The sequence below is a fragment of the Nicotiana attenuata genome, chromosome 9 (assembly GCF_001879085.1).
Source record: "Nicotiana attenuata strain UT chromosome 9, NIATTr2, whole genome shotgun sequence".
Lineage (NCBI taxonomy): Eukaryota > Viridiplantae > Streptophyta > Magnoliopsida > Solanales > Solanaceae > Nicotiana > Nicotiana attenuata.
In genome coordinates, this window is record NC_031997.1 from 12,273,865 (window position 1) to 12,290,987 (window position 17,123).

A 17,123-nucleotide genomic window follows, 5' to 3' on the forward strand; every position below is an offset into this window, starting at 1 on the left:
ATCATTTACTTATTTCAGCTTGAACTTAAAACCTTGTTTGTTTTGGTCTTTTATTTTTGGATTTTAGCTTCTGTTATCAAATAAATGTGATGGAATTATCTTATTGATTGTTTTTGTTTGTCAATTTCCTTGTTTTTTATAATGGTAGAGTCTAAACCAGCTTGCATGCGCCTGATTACTTGCTAAGTATCAGGTAACTCTAGCCGCCAAGCTAGCATAGGCAGATGGAAAGAAATCATCTAACGATTACGTCATAGTTGTTGTTACACTTCCATTACTTGATGTTCATTAGGTACATAGAACTAATGTACATTGAGCAGTTAATACTCCATTTTGTTAGGTCATTGCCTGTACAAAAATGTCCTAACAAAACAAGTACAAAACAAGGGGAAGCTAGGTCATACAACATACTCTTAAGTCCTAGCAAGAATGAAAAAGTTGATGGGCAGATGATTCAACTACATACGCGCAAAATACTTCTGGCGTATGAACGAGGACAAATCAAAGAAGTTGGTATGAACTAGCTAGCGATTCAACCAACCAGAAGCCAAAGCCATCGAATCAAATGGTTCATCGTCTTCCTCCTCAACCTCGTGTCTGCGTGTTTGACCACTTAGCCTTAGGTGCACACTTATTGTTGTTCTTTCTTGCGAACCAACGTTTTGTGTCTGATTTTCTCAACCATTGAGCAGAAGAAGTTCCTCCTGTGGTTTCTTCTGATGTTTTTCTTTTTGTCCAGAGAGAGTCAGGTGGTAAACCATCCTCCTTTGACTGTCCCCAAGTCACTGAAGGTAATCTTTCCCAACCTTCGGTAGACCATTTCCTCTTGGTTGTGGTAGGTTTAGAAGCGAATCCTTCCCAACCCTCGGTAGACCATTTCCTCTTGGTCGTGATAGGTTTAGAAGCGAATCCTTCCCAACCCTCAGTAGACCATTTCCTCTTGGTCGTGATAGATTCAGAAGCTAATCCTTCCCAACCTTCGCTAGACCATTTCTTTTTAGCCGTGATAGGTTCAGAAGGTAATTCTTTCCAATCTTCGGTAGACCATTTCTTTTTGGTCGTGATAGGTTTAGAAGCTAATCTTTCCCAACCTTCGCTAGACCATTTCTTTTTGGCCGTGATAGGTTTAGAAGCTAATCCTTCCCAATCTTCGGTAGACCATTTTCTTTTAGTCGACATAGGTTTAGAAGCTAATCCTTCCCAACCTTCAGTAGACCATTTTATTTTAGTCGTGATAGGTTTAGAAGCTAATCCTTCCCAACCTTCGGTGGACCATTTCTTCTTGGTTGTGATAGGTTCAGAAGCTAATCCTTCCCAACCTTCGCTAGACCATTTCTTTTTCGTCGTGATAGGTTCAGAAGGTATAGCCCCCTGACTTTCTTTCTGGCCTTCGGTACTTTGATCCTCCTTATTCTTGATATCTCTACAAGGAAGTGTGATGCTATTTCCATTTTCTTCAATGTTACTGGTCTGAGAATCCACTTTAAAGGGAGCAGCAGCATGGCGGAATAATTGATATCGTAATGCTGGTAGTTCGACGAGGCCATCCATATAAGCAGAGATGTATTCGCTAGTACGCTGGATACACTTGTATATCTGCTTTACTTCTCCTTTCCCAACAGCCCTTGCAACATTTTGAGACTGATCCGTGAAATCCTCAACCTGTGAAGATCACTATTAGACATTAATTTAGCACCTCAAAGATTTTCTAAGCAGAAAAGACACTAAAAAGAGAAATATAACTACACTGATGCAGCAAACTTTAGAATCCCATGTTTTAGATAGCCAAGATGCTTCATAGGTGCTTGCACATAGTCCTTTGTCCCATAGTTTCTCGACCGACAGTAACTGCAATGAAATGAAACAATACTTAGCACACTTCAAGATAAGGCCAGAGTTGCTAAATTCACTATACAACAACAACAAGAAGCCTAGTAAATTCCCATGAGTGGGGTCTGAGGAGGGTAACATGTACGCAGCCTTACCTCTACCTTGGAAGGGCAGAGAGGCTATTTCCAATAGACCCTCGGCTAAAGAAAAAATTCACTATACCTTGATTATTAAAGTAACTAGCAGCTCAGCAACTGACTCTTTGTTGCTCTTCCCATAGTTCACAAACTTATTCAACGACTTTTCCACTGAATCAGGATCAGAGCCATCTACAACATTCCCAAGCCAAGAAATATTACCAAGCTACTCAAAACCAAAAATCTCATGAAAAAAAAAATAGCGCATTAAGAAGCATCAATTAGAATCTACTTGAGTAAAATATCTCAACAATGTTTTTCTTGAAATTTAGAATCTAGTCTATTGAGATGGTTTAAATTCCTCACTATCTATAGCAGACTGAAAGGATATAAGGATTTCCTATTTGACCCTCATTCTTGGGAATTTTGCTTTGGGAATTTTGTTTTGCTAATACAGTACTTCACTGCATTGTGTACCGAATACCGATACTGAAATTAGTAAATACCTATCAAGAGGCGTTTGAAAACTGAACAAAGATTCATAGCATTACCTTTTAATATGGCAGAAAATGGCGGTAGTATTGGAGGATTTCGTGTCTGCAAAGTTCATTCAATAGATGGAGACGTTCATATGAGCCCAAATGAGAAAAAGAACAGATTATTAACCAAACAACTACATGAATAGCACTCTATAAAGGAATGAGATATCTACACATACTTTTCAGCACACATAAAGTTCCTTTCAGAAAAAGCAAAACAAACAAAAAGGCAAGGCTTTCAAAATATATATCCTCCTCGAATTTAAATCAAAAGGCATAATTCCTAACTAGGCAGCAGAAACATTAAAGTTATTCTGAATAAGCTAAGGCTATGAGGAAAAGAAATTGAGAAGACACTAAATAAGCTATTGGTATAGACTTTTACATTTTTCTTTTTCTATAAATTGACAAAAAAAAAAGGTAAAATCCAGTAATAAAGAAGTTTACAAGAAAAACATCACTTGTACAAGAGGGTGCATAAATTTGGCGTTCAAAGCACACTTTTAAATTTGGGAATTTTATTGTGCTTAGAGTAGCTTTCATATAAGGTATTGTATCCCATAGCATTGGAAATTTCTAGAATGGAGGTCCCTATTGGAATACAGGACGCTAAAGGCAACATAATCATGAAAGAGCATTGAATAAGTTGAAAAACCACAGCAGACTAGAATCAAATAATATGATTTCACCGTAGAGTGAACTGTGTATGGTTATGTAAACTATTAGTTCACCAGTAGCTCCTACGCTCAGACTGATTAACCACAGTGACAAAACATTCAACTGAAGGCAAAATTCATATTGACTCAAAGTAATCTGCACATGAATTCCACAATATGCAACCAAGAAACAAAGAGTAAGATAGCAACAGAGAAACAATTTGTACTCAGCTCATACCTGTAAATGAAAAGCAACCAAAAGTATTATAGATAATGAGTTCAAAGTTTTGTCTCTTGAGCTATTAATATTCTGCGCTTTTGCCCAAGCTTTCATCTGCAAAAACAAGAGATCATATCTTCTGAGGACGTAAATGCAATGATGCAAACTAAAGATATCTATCAGCATATACATATGTTGACCCCTGTATCTTCTTCTATGAACTAGAACCGATGAGCAATTTTTTGAGAGAAAGGTAATTAATATAGCAAGAAGAACTTATGAGCATTTGGACCACTAGACCATGGTTCCAGAGGGAAGGGGTATACTATCAGAACGTAAACCAAAAAATGTATTTAGTAGTCCTTGTCCAAGCAACAACTTTAATTTCCATCTTTCTTCTTTTTGAAACATTCGTGTTTATTGTAAAGAATCACTTAAGAGATCTTCCAGACTATAGCACAAGCAGAACTAAACTTTAACTTCGTCTCATGAACAACTGTCCATATTTCATAACATACAAGAGAGTGCAGAATTTTACCAAAAAGCTCAGCTTCTGAAACCTTTCATCGAGGGAACAAATCATGTGGATTATCTTAGACTTTGAAACTCCATCCCTGTTTTCAACTGATATATCACACTCAATTTTCGTTCCACAATCAACAACTTTCAGAATGGGCACCTTGGCAGCTGTTATTGGATGAACACCAGAAACATGCCCATCTCCTGAAGCACAGAAAAAAATAGATGAAAAGCTTTATATAATTGTTTCTACTAATGGAAATAGCCATTTCTTGGAAGGGACAGCATAACTTTTTACCTAGTAAACATTCAAAGCAGTTAATCTACTTTTCTTCTAAAATATGTTCGAGAAAAAAAAGGAATTAACTCAAACATTTACTTTGAAGTGCATATAACTTCCTTGCAAATTTCCTGAGAGTTTGAATCTTCTTCTCATGCGAAATCTTAACTGAACTGTTGTCAAAATTAACAGAGATATCTAGGTCACTCTTTGAATGGAATAGATCCATTACGAAAGATCCAAACTCCTCCACAACAGGAACATTACCAGAACGTCCTAAAAAAAAAAGAGAAACTGTCACATCATGCTGTAATATTTAAAAAAAAAACAATCAAATAAATAGCCTACCCAATCAAATTTGTTTAGTTTATTAAGTTTATAACAAAGCTACTACAAGCTAGTGCAGAGGATCCATTTGCTGAGTTACACTATAAAAAGGTTGCAGAGGTTACCGTAGATATCCTTTGCTATCTCATTGAAGACAGAAACCAAATCTCTCCTAAGTTCATAATCACTTGGTTTAGGGCGGCAAATTGTATAAATCTCATTAAGCAATTCTTCAAGCGCAGATAGTCGCTCCGGGTGCACTTTATAGTTTTGCATTCGCTTCCGCTCAGCCCTCTCTACTCTCTTACGAAGAACTGTCATCACAGTTTAATCAAATGATGATTCAACCAATAGTAAAACGGATGATAATTCAACAATAGAGACTTTTCCTACTGCAAGAACCATTACATATCACAGTTGAGTTATCATATACTACTTAAGACTCAAAGTATGTTTCTAAGATGCAAGGATACAACCAGCCCAGAAACTATAAAGTTAGAAAGTACCGGTTACCTTCCCTTAAAGCATTTTCTACTATGAAAATCACATCCTTTGACTTCTCTAAGATAACTATCATCTAAGTCAGAATTCATTTTTTTTTTTGAAAAGGTAAAGTTTTACTAACTGGATACCAAGATGGTACCAGAAAAGAGTACAAAACTGCTGGGAATATCCATACAGTTAATTACAACATTTTCTAAGTAGCTCCATAAAATCCATGTAATGATCAGTATTATCTACCAAACTGCTATTACACCAAAGTATTCTGACATCTAAGTCAGAATTCATAATTGTATTTATAAAAAGAATTAGTACCTAAAAGGAAGCAAATGGTTTTTGGTGATAATACTCATGGTAAATAGATCAGAAAAAGCTGTCGGATATGCTTATTTTCCTGCTTACAAATTGAGATTAGTTTCTTTCCTCTTTCTCTCCGTTGCAACCAATCAAGCATTACCAAGGCGAATACCATGTCACTCATTATAAGCAGGAGAATTTATGCCTCATTCACCTAGTGTGTGCTGTATAACAGTCTTCATTACATAAATTATGTATTAACCAAAAAAGGAAGTAAAATTAGTTTTTGTGCACAATAAGCTAAGACAGAAATAGAAATTTCTGACTTTAGAAATTCCGGAGTTTCCAGGCTGTGCACGCTCCTATTAATGTGTTGTGCGACCACCTCAACAAATTGGCAGTCCACCTTACAACTGTTATCTCTAACAAGTTACAGAGCCCGTTTGGCTTAGCTGATTTAGAGTAGCTGATAAGCATTAGGTGCTGAAAAGCACTTTTAAGTGCTGAAGCTGATTTAAAAAATAAGCAGTTATGTGTTTGGATAAAAGTGCTGAAATTAATAATAAGCAGCTGAAGAACTGGGTATACGAAGAGTTTTGTTTTAAAAAGAAGTATTTTAGGGATAGAATAGTAAATATTTTGATCAAACCTAAAGTGCTTATAAGCTGAAATTTGATAAGTTGGGGGAGACCAACTTATGGCTTTTGGCTTATTTTTGGCTTATAAGCACTTTTAATTTTACCAAACGCGTAGATAAGTCAAAAAGTGCTTATAAGCTAGTTTGACCAGCTTATAAGCTTAGCCAAACACCCTCACAATTCTTTTATAACCCAGCATAGACACATTCCACCCGTTTAGCCAAAACTTTTGCACTTTCAAGAACATTATGTGTACTTCCATCAACTCTTTCTCAATGTCACTTGATCCATGAACATTTCCTAAGCTCTACAACCCTCCTACTCACGTCATGTAACATTTAAAGAAACGCCTTTCCGCTTTACCACCTTCACCACTAAGAAGTTGCAATTTTTCAAGTCCCAAAAAACATATCGCATGCCTTAAGTCAAATTTGCACTTTCAACAAGGTCATATATAGTTTCATCATATATTTTTCAACATTCACTTTATTTATAAACAATTTTACAAGTAGTAATGTCCAGACCAGCTTGGGCTTTTTTCTCCTTTTTTTTTTTTAGGTAGTGTCCTTGCCAGCTTGCACGCACCTCGACTATATTCCAACTATTCCACGGAATACCTACTACCTCCTGTCAGCACAGTACCGGGTAAGTCTACTCATCAAACCTTAGGTACGGACTTGAACCCCGGTCTCCAAGGTTTGTATCCACTTAATTAACCACTAAACCACACCCTTGGATGCTAGTAATAAACTTTCTTATTAGGGTTAAAAATTACTGTACACAATATTAATGGTAAAAGAAGAAAAAAACTAACTCCTCTTTAATTCTATCAAACAACCTAGGAGAAATATCAGAAATGAGAATCTTTAAATTTATATTACAAAAAAAAATATTTAAAAAAAAAAAAGATAAACCCTTTAGCAGTATAAAGTAATGGTATTTCAGAAAGTACTGACCTTTAACGCGATAAACCTTAGACATATGGGAATCTGATGATTTTGTATTCAGCTCAAATGCTTACTGATAGCTGAAAGGAAAAATTCAATTAAAGAAAGAAGAATGTAGCAGAAATGTACTACAAAGGTAGCATATGGTACAGGTTAGGAAGCAGAGTGAGTGTGTATTTATGAAATCATCACTGTAATTACTTTCATGGGACTGACCAACAAGAACGGGAAAAAGAAGACCGGCGTGGTTTTCTGTTTTCTGATATTCGCTAATCTCAACTTTCTTTGTGAAAAGACCAAAATAACCCCCATAATCTCAACTCTTTTTTATGTGAATAGACCAAAGTAGTTACGTGTTAGGAGATGAATGTTAAAATTCACATAAAACGCCCTTCAAGTTATACTCAACGATCAACTGAACACCTTAATCGAGCCATTTTTCATTTTAACACTCCAACTGGCTATTAAGTAAGTCAAGTAAACAGCCGGGTACATCAGATCATATGCGTGAGTTACACTTGCCAATGAGATGTCAAATGGACTAATAAAAAATGACACGTGTAATTTTGTCATTTTAAAAAAAGAAAAGAAAAAAAATGGACAAAATTTGAATGAATAGATACTTGTTGCTTCTGGGCTTTGGATAATACTAGTATATCATTTGAGGGGGGAAGTGCACGGTTAGCCACTAATAACACATGTATTTACTTTTAAGCCACTGTTTAAAATATCTTTAGTCTTTAGCCACTGCTTTAATAAATTTTAACTGCCCAGACGAAAATACTCTTCTGCTCATGTCCTTAACTTTTGAACTTAACTTCAAGACTTCAGTACTACATGTCCTTGACTTTTGAACTTGTAACTCTAAGTTCAGGACTTCAGGACTACATGTCCTTAACTTTTGAACTTAACTTCAGGACTTCAGGACTACATGTCCTTAACTTTTGAACTTAACTTGAGGACTTCAAGACTACATGTCCTTAACCTTTGAACTTACTTCAGGATTACATGTCCTTAACTTTTGAACTTGTAACTTTAAGTTAAGGACTTCAGGACTACATGTACTTCACTTTTGAACTTAACTTGAGGACTTCAAGAGTACATGTCCTTAACTTTTGAACTTAACTTCAAGACTTCAGGACTACATGTCCTTAACTTTTGAGCTTAACTTCAGGACTTTAGGACTGTATGTCCTTAACTTTTGAACTTGGAACTCTAAGTTCAGGACTTCAGGACTACATGTCCTTAACTTTTGAACTTAAATTCAGGACTTTAGGACTGCATGTCCTTAACTTTTGAACTTGGAACTCTAAGTTCAGGACTTCAGGACTACATGTCCTTTACTTTTGAACTTGTAATTGTAAGTTCAGGACTTCAGGATGTCCTTAACTTTTGAACTTGGAACTAAAACCAAACAAAAATAGGAAAACTATCCCATATAAATAAATAACATGGGTTAAAACAGAGTTCGTTGTGACTTGCGGCCTACTATGTTCTCTCACATTCTTCTACCCAAACAAAAGCCTAAAATAATACCAAATTTCATCTCATGGATTGGGTTCGTGGTGAAGCTGTTGGTCAAGGAAGTTTTGGAAAAGTTAGTTTTGCAATACCCACAATGTAGAGTACTCAAATTCTTCCATTGATGGTAGTAAAGTCATCTTGGGTTTCCCACTCTGCTACTCTCAGCAACGAGAAGAAAAGTGTATTTCCGTTTGGGAGGGAATGGGTAACACTGTCTTTTCATATTAATTTTAATAGACTAGTGGCTACTTTTGCTCAGCATTAAAAATGCTGGAAAAAAAATAATACCACTTTAAAAAGTGGCTACCCCACATAATTTTTACTCATTTGAGTTCTTGTCTCTGAATTCTTTTTCTCCAACAGTCCACAGATCTTTGACTAGCAAAATCTGAAATCTTGAATCCCCAGAAAAGGCCAATTCTTGAAATTTGCCTCTTTAGATTTATGGGTTCACACTAATATATGTGCATTTTCTCTTTTTCTTGTTTTTTCCCGGTTTCATTCTTAGTCCCGGAAATAATAAACTAAAATGGGCTAGCGCAGTTTTCCCGGATTTCCCGATTTTGCCCCTAACAGACCTTTTTTCGGAACTGGAACTAGCGCGAACGCGCTAATGTTCGCGTTAAAGTTCGCGCTAATTCCTTGACATTCTGCTTCCCGCTTCTGGACTAGTGCGAACGCGCTAGACCTCGCACTAGACTTCGCGCTAGTTCAGGCCATTTTTCTTCAATTCTTTGTCTCATCTTTGCGCGCACTCATCTCCGAGGGGTCTTTCTTGCTCCAATGCGACTCCAATCACAATTTTAAGACATCATATAGGCTCACTATCCTGCAATGTGTAAAATTCACAATTAGAGCCTATTTTTCATTATTTAACCATATTATGACATTGAAACATAATCAAGCGAGAGCATAAACAATCGCCAAATCACCTAGACTTAGCCTATTATCAGTGTGATGATATATTTGGTAATTCCATTCTTTCGTAATGGAGGCAGAGGTGATTTAGGATAGAGGAGGCTGTTGAATGGTGGAGGAGAGAATTGGAGGAGAAGGAGGTGTGAAAATTAGGTGGAGTCCATATTATTTTAGGAAAGAAAAAAAAGAAAAAACCTAATTTTAGGTAGGCAACTCGTGTCCTAGAGAGTGCATTTCACGCAATGGGGACTGACATGGTCGGGTGTTTAGTCGATCTTCTTTTGTGAATAAATAAAGTGTCTAGCTGGAAATGGCCTCAGTTGATCGTTGAGGACAACTTAAAGTGGCGCTTTATGTATTTCGCCTACTTACAAGTTATTCTTTTGTTAAAATAATAAAAATACCCTTAAATTTTTTATAAACTTAAAAGTGTTTGACTCAAAAGATACTATATACCTTATAAGTGAGAACAATCAAAGTGAATCAAGGATCAATCATAATCGAAGATAATAAGACCTTGGTATGTGTATTATATTTGTTATAGCTTCCAATAGATTGGATATTCAAGAGAGAGAGAGAGAGAGAGAGAGAGAGAGAGAGAGAGAGAGAGAGAGAGAGAGAGAGAGAGTTTAAAAAGCTCCATCCCTCTTTTGATTGGGTGATTCCCCCTTTTATAGATAGTCTNATTGGGATCCTCCTTTATATAATAGGAAACCCTCCTTAAAATAATAAAATAATACAGAGATTGGTCGCGTCCCTTCGAGAGAGACGACGGAACCGATGATACACTTCACGCCGACATTCTTAGGTCGTGCCTTCACTTTGGTTAGCGTATATTCGTTGGTCGTTCCTACCAACGTGGAGACGTAATGGGCAGAATTACAGTTAGTCCCTCCGTTCGTCGGTGACGCATCGAGGTGCGTCCCCGATGGACGGAACCGCGAACCTTATTCTGGGAGAATTTGACCATGCTTGAAGACGGCTGCATGAATGAGATTGAACGAGTGAACATTTGAGTTTATTGAAATGCTGACGCGCGATTTCTTTCTCAAAGTGACGTCATCACACGCAGGCGTCATCATTACGCGTCTTCCCGGGGAAGCACAAAAGGTGTTCTGATGCTCGGTTTCCCGTGCCCGTTTGAATCCCGCCTCTTCGATTTCAGCGCCACCCAACCCTATAAATAGGGGAACGGTTTAACTTGATCCAACTTTCGATCATTTGCAAGCATTTTCTGACCTTCTAAGAAGGCACTTCCTTTCTTCGAAACCTTACCGTTTCTTAGAAATCACACTTTCCGTTGTGTCATACACCGTTTCCTGAACAGAAATTATGGTAAATCCCCGACGGGATAATAATCCGAAGGCTCTTGATAATACGCCATCCGATGTACCGCCTCCATCTGGCGGTGATGAGGGAGATGGAGAAGAGGAACTCACCCCCTTACCGTGGACAACGTGTTACCGAAGCAACTTCTTGTTAGGAGAGACTTCCAAAAGGATTCCCCCGCGCAACCCTCGGAGAGTTCTGAGTTAACGCAGGATGACTTAGATGAACTTTTCACGTCGTTCGGCATACCTGCTCATGTGGAGATGGTCCCGGCGGGGACGGATTATGCGAACATCCACAGACCAGGATATTGCTCGTTCTATGAATATCCTTTTTTAATTGGTTATAGTCTTCCCATCTTTCCCTTGGCGGAGGAGCTTTGCCGCTTTTACAACATGTGTCCATCCCAACTTACTCCGTACACCTTAAAAGTATGCAGGATAATGTCTACATACGCAGAGCTGGCTAGGTGCGAGGTCTCCGTCCACCACCTTTTGCAGTTGTTCAGCGCCAGTTATCTAAGGGGTACCATGCTGCATTTGAAGAGCCGTGGTTCGAAGGGGCTGGTCATCAAGACCGATGACCGACCCAGCCGCGGTTATTGGCGTAGGTACTTCTTTATTAAAACGGAGCACCTGGTGTCTGACCCTGTCGGGTTCCCAGAGAGGTGGAATTCGAAACGTAAGCGTTTCCATCCGTCGAATTCTTCATCATACGTGACCTCAGCGGTTCTGGTCGCACCATCGTTATGACTTTTTCCTTTTATTTTGCAGCAATGGCTCACGCACCCCGGTTCATCACTGGTATCAAGCAATGGGTAGCCGGTTTGCTGCCTTACGCGGAAGAAACCCGCACATGGTCCGCATTCCTTCAACGCTACGGCCCCGTAGGACCTTCAGGTAATTCTTTGACTTTAGTCGGTTGTTTCCACAAACTTCATCAACTGAACTATTTGTGTCGACAGGTCGGAGCGTTCCCAAGAAGAAGGCGACAGTATCTACCCCCCGCTCGATCGGATATCGGCCCGGATGCTCGGGAGATACTTTGCGCATCTGTCAGGGAGGGTGTTCCCGTAGTTCCTTTACAAGGGGTTACGCCTGTGGAGGCGACTACGAATGAGGCGACACCTTCGACACCATATCCGCAGCCTGCGGATGAGCCTTCCTAAGGCGGGGAGCCTGAGGAGAGAAAAAGGCGGAGGCTTGAAACGGGCAAGGCGGTAGCAACCGAGGATGAGAGGAGTAATGTGCCTCGTCAAACGCCTAGACCCGTCTTCATGGCCGACGCTATTCGTTCGGGGAGGCCGGCCTATCAGGCGAGTGCGGCTGCCGATGCTAGCTCAGTTCGTGCTGCTGAGGTCGGCTCGACATCCGCCGTTGGCGGGGATGCTGAGGGATCGGACCCTGAGATCGCCCAAGAAGATATGGACGGGCTGGCGGAAGGCCTCACGCATGTGGAGATGACGCGGACGGGTCCGATCGCCGAATCGTGTCCGGGGGCTTATAACTTATTGCAACACAGCGAGCAGGCGGCGTTGGAGATGGCTTTGTTATGTGCCGCCCCCGAGTGTGAAATGCTAAGAGCTGTCAGTGATGCGGAGCTATCTCGAAGGGTCACCGGCATGACTTTACAGGTAAACTTCTGTTCTTCCGCGTGTTGTGAGGTTGACTTTGATGTGTACTAACTCATGTTTTCTCCTTAGACCCTTGTTTTGGAGGCGGAGAGGAGGCGTCACGAGCAGAAGAAAGCGACCATTTTCAATAAAATGGTGAAGAAGTATAAGACGTGCCGCTCCAAGCATCAGGCGGCGGTGGACCTTTTCCAACAGGACCCCAAATTTTGGGTGTTCCGGGAAGGTCTTGAACAGAAGGAGATGCAATTGAAGCGCAGGGTGGCCGAGTTGGAGAAGACTGATGAGGAGTTGGTGAAGGCTGTGGCTCGTAATAGTGAGCTGGAATCACTCCTCAAATCGAGGGAAGAGGAGTTGGAGCTTAGTCGTGGGGTGGCGGCAGAGGTTGCCGATTTGCACCGTAGGGTGGCGGCCTTGACTGTCGAACTCAGAGTCAAGGTGGCAGAGGTCGACGCTCTTAGGTGTACTGTCCCACCAAGGCCTAGAGACGTGGCTCAGCCTTCTTTTTCCCCGCTCTTGTCTGACGAGGATGTGCGTCGCGATGCACATGAGATGTGGGTTTATGCGGAGGCCCGACTGGACGTATACAAGAAACTTCTCGTTGCGGGTCGTGCCACTGAGGAGGAGGTTCAGGAGCAGTGGCGTGAGGCTCGTGCCGCTCGGGCAGTCTGCGGATATAGTTCCGACTCCCCTGACCGGGAGGGCTATGCTTCAGAGGACATTAATCGGCTGGATTCCGACTCCTGGTTCAATGAAGCTTACTGCCTCGGTGGTGACGGTCGAGATGGCGAACAGACGGGGGGCGATGGGCATGATGGCGAGGCTCCTTAGAATTTGTATATGTTTTGCTTTTTGTAGAATGTAATGGGGGCCCTTTGCGGGACTGAATGTATATACTTTTTTGTCACAATGTATGAATCATACTGTTGTTGTTGATTCTTTTTGTGTGATTCTTTGTTTTTCGGAACTTCACCTTCGCAGAGCTGGTATCTGTCTGTTTGTAGAAGATTCGTCGCCTCTGGGTAACGCCGAGGTGGTACAGGCGGTCTCGGGGGTGGTCCCCTGGGGCTAACCGCCGTCGTAGATAAGTCGAAACCCGATCTTAGTGAATAAATAAGATGAAATTTTAACCGTTGTTTGAATGTTGTTCGTTGTAATCGAGCTTGACTGACGCTTAATGGCGATGGCTTTTGCCAAGGGGATGTTACTTTGGCTGTCGTCGAAGTGTCATCCGTCGTCGTTAAGCGGGGTCGGCGTTTATTGGTGGTGGCTTTAGCCGATAAGATGTAGCTTCAACTGTCGTTGAAGTGCTATCCGTCGTCGTCGAGTAGGGTCGACGTTTAATGGCGATGGCCTTAGCCAATAGGATGTAACCAACTGTCGTTGGTGTTATCCGTTGTCGTCGAGCGGGGTCGACGTTTAATGTCGATGGCCTTAGCCAATAGGATGTAACTTCAACTGTAGTTGGTGTTATCCGTTGTCGTCGAGCAAGGTCGACGTTTAATGGCGACGGTCTTAGCCAATAGGATGTAACTTCAACTGTCGTTGGTGTCATCCGTTGTCGTCGAGCAAGGTCGACGTTTAATGGTGATGGCCTTGGCTGTTTACACAATGGAGATGGTGGCCTTAGCCGTTTACACAATGGAGATGGTGGCCTTAGCCGTTTACACAATGGAGATGGTGGCCTTAGCCGTTTACACAATGGAGATGGTGGCCTTAGCCATTTACATAATGGAGATGGTGGCCTTAGCCGTTTACATAATGGAGATGGTGGCCTTAGCCGTTTACACAATGGAGATGGTGGCCTTTGCCGTTTACACAATGCAGATTCAACTAGGCTAGTCCCTTTATTATCTCGGCCTGGAGAGCATGTCGAGTGGGTGATATGATAAACTTGTCCTCAGATACCCCCGGGTGTCCCCTCTGCCGCCTTGTTAAAAACCTCCCCGAGAAAACCCAATTGGGACAAAACTCGGGTAAGGGAAAAAGAGTACGACTCGGGAGACGCCTTTTAGAAATGGAAGTACTTGAGGTGGGCGACGTTCTAGTTGTTTTGGAGTGTTTTGCCTTCCATTGTTTCCAACTGGAATGCTCCTTTGCTCGTTACTGCTGTGATTTTATATGGTCCGTCCCAATTGGCGCCCAGTTTCCCTTCGCTCGGGTCTTTTGATGCCAACGTTTTGGCTTTGAGGACGTAATCGCCCACTTTGAGTGGTCTTATTTTGGCTTTTTTGTTGTAATACCTTTCGACCTGTTGTTTTTGGGCCGCCATTCTTATGTGGGCCATGTCCCTTCGTTGTTCGGCCTCGTCGAGGTCTTGAAGTCTATTCATGTCGTTTTCTGCTCCGCTGGTATGTGAATACCTTAGGCTTGGTTCTCCGATTTCGACGGGTATGACCGCGTCGGTTCCGTAGACCAGTGAGTATGGCGTTTCCCCCGTGCTGGATTTGGGGGTGGTCCGATGTGCCCACAGCACTTCCGGTAGTAGTTCGGGCCACAGCCCTTTGGCTTTTTCGAGTTTCTTTTTCAGTATGTTCAGTATCGTTTTGTTGGAAGACTCTACTTGGCCGTTGGCGGCGGGGTGATATGGCGTGGAGAGTATTCGCTTGATGCGCCATTTCTCGAAGAACTCGGTTGTCTTTTTGCCGATGAATTGGGGGCCATTGTCGCAGCTGATTTCCTTGGGGATGCCGAAACGGCATATGACGTTTTTCCATATGAAGGTGATGACTTCCTGTTCGCGTATCTGGGCGTACGCACCTGCTTCCACCCACTAGGAGAAATAGTCAGTTAAAACTAACAGAAATCGTACCTTTCCTCATCCCGCTGGTAGGGGGCCGATTATGTCCATTCCCCACTTGATGAAGGACCAAGGTGAGGTTGCTGAGTGGAGAGGCTCCCCCGATTGATGTATCATGGGGGCATACTTTTGGCACTGTTCGCACCTGCGAACGTACTATGCTGCCTCTTTTTTCATAGTGGGCCAGTAGTAACCGGCTCGGATGATGCAACGGACGAGGGCGCGATTACCTGTATGGGCACCGCAGTGACCCTCGTGCACCTCTTCGAGCACTTGCCTCGTTTGGTGCGGCCCTAGGCACTTAGCGAGTGGTCCGCCAAACGTCCTTTTGTAGAGATCGTGATTTATCAGGCTCTATCGGGCGGCTTGTACGCGGAGCTTCTTGGCTTCTTTTTTATCGAGTGGGAGGGTCCCGTCCTGCAGATAGGAGACAAACTGGTTGCGCCAGTCCCAAGTCAGATTTAAAGAGAATACCTCAGCGTGATCGATGGCTGAATGGAGGAGGGTGACTACACTTTCCCTGTTGATATTTTTGGTAGCTGCGGCCAGTTTCGCTAAGCCGTCTGCTTCGACATTTTGCGCCCTAGGGATCTGCTCAAAGCGGCACTCGTCAAACTCAGGCATCAACTTGTGGATTTCTGATTGGTATTTTTGTAGTCTCTGCTCCTTAATTTGGTAAGTCCCGGTGACGTGGTTTACCACGAGTTGGGAATCGCAATGGAGGATGAGTCGTCGAGCCCCGTATTTGATGGCTAACCTCATTCCTGCAACCACAGCCTCATACTCGGCCTCATTTTTAGTCATCTCGGGGCATCGTATGGACTGACGAATTATTTCGCCCGTGGGGACTCTGAGAACGAGTCCCAGTCCCGATCCCGAGGCATTAGTAGCGCCGTCAGTGTAGAGGGTCCAAAGGTCGGTACTAGGGGAGGCACGAATGGCCTCCAGTTCCGCCTCCGGCAATATCTCTGTACTGAAGTCGGCGACAAAGTCGGCAAGTACCTGCGACTTGATGGCGTTTCTTGGGTGATAGGATATGTCGTGCTCGTTGAGCTCTATGGCCCATCGGGCGAGCCTGCCCGACAGCTCAGGCTTGTGCAGGATGCTTCTCAGAGGGAAGGTCGTTATTACTTTTATGGGGTGGAACTGAAAATAGGGTCTAAGCTTTCGTGAAGCTACGACCAGTGTCAGGGCCAACTTCTCGAGGTGTGGGTACCGTGTTTCGGCATCCACTAGGGTTTTGCTGATATAATAAATAGGAGATTGCGTGCCTTTGTTTTCGCGGACTAAGACTGCGCTGACAGCGACTTCTGACACCGCCAGATATACCAGCAAAGATTCACCTGGGTTCGCTTTGACTAGCAACGATGGCGAAGATAAGTATGCTTTTAATTTTCTCAAGGCCTCGACGCACTCCTCGTTCCACTGCAGCCCGTGATCTTTTCTCAACACGTTGCAAAACTTATGACACCTGTCGGATGATCGTGAGATGAACATGGATAGGGCAGCTATGCGTCCTGTCAGCTTTTGTACCTGCTTTTTGCTGCTCAAAGTTTCAAGTATTGCGTCTATTGCCTTGATTTGGTCCGGGTTGACCTCGATACCTCGTTGTGATACGAGGAAACCCAAAAACTTCCCCGAGGCCACGCCGAAGGCGCATTTTTCCGGGTTCAACTTCATCCCGTATCGTCTTAGTATCTCGAAGATCTTTCATATGGTCGATGTGGTCTTCCTTCTTTGCTGACTTCACTAGCATATCGTCGATGTGAGCACGTGATTTTTGCCCTAGGCAATAATTCCCAAAATTTTAAACAAAACAATTTTTCTAGTATTTTATAAATTTTTGTGAATTTTGTGGCATTCTTTGGTAATTGTTGCATTTTTATTCGTGCATTTTAATGCATATAAAATACAAAAATACGCATTTATATTCAGGTTTCAATTTCATGGTTAGTATTAATTAGGGATTAATTTGTTTTTAGAACGTAATATGGAGAAAATAACAAAAATAGTCCACTTTTGCATTTTTAA

General features: G+C 42.0%; 1 protein-coding gene across 3 annotated transcripts; it reads right to left on the reverse strand.

The window, feature by feature from the left end:
* Positions 233-7,142, reverse strand: LOC109232067 (protein HESO1-like). 3 transcript variants are annotated; one of them, XM_019397725.1, is made up of 10 exons: positions 7,108-7,142; positions 6,901-6,971; positions 4,634-4,822; positions 4,281-4,457; positions 3,921-4,105; positions 3,401-3,496; positions 2,519-2,564; positions 2,053-2,159; positions 1,744-1,848; positions 233-1,662 (listed from the first exon to the last, which is right to left on the reverse strand). In XM_019397725.1, the coding sequence occupies exons 2-10, from the start codon at positions 6,923-6,925 to the stop codon at positions 586-588; spliced, it is 2,007 nt and encodes a 668-aa protein (XP_019253270.1). In that variant the 5' UTR covers positions 6,926-6,971; positions 7,108-7,142; the 3' UTR covers positions 233-585. The 3 variants fall into 3 exon arrangements, with proteins under 3 accessions (XP_019253270.1, XP_019253271.1, XP_019253272.1); XM_019397726.1 differs by having other exon boundaries at positions 1,747-1,848; positions 6,901-7,137; XM_019397727.1 differs by lacking the exon at positions 4,634-4,822 and having other exon boundaries at positions 6,901-7,138.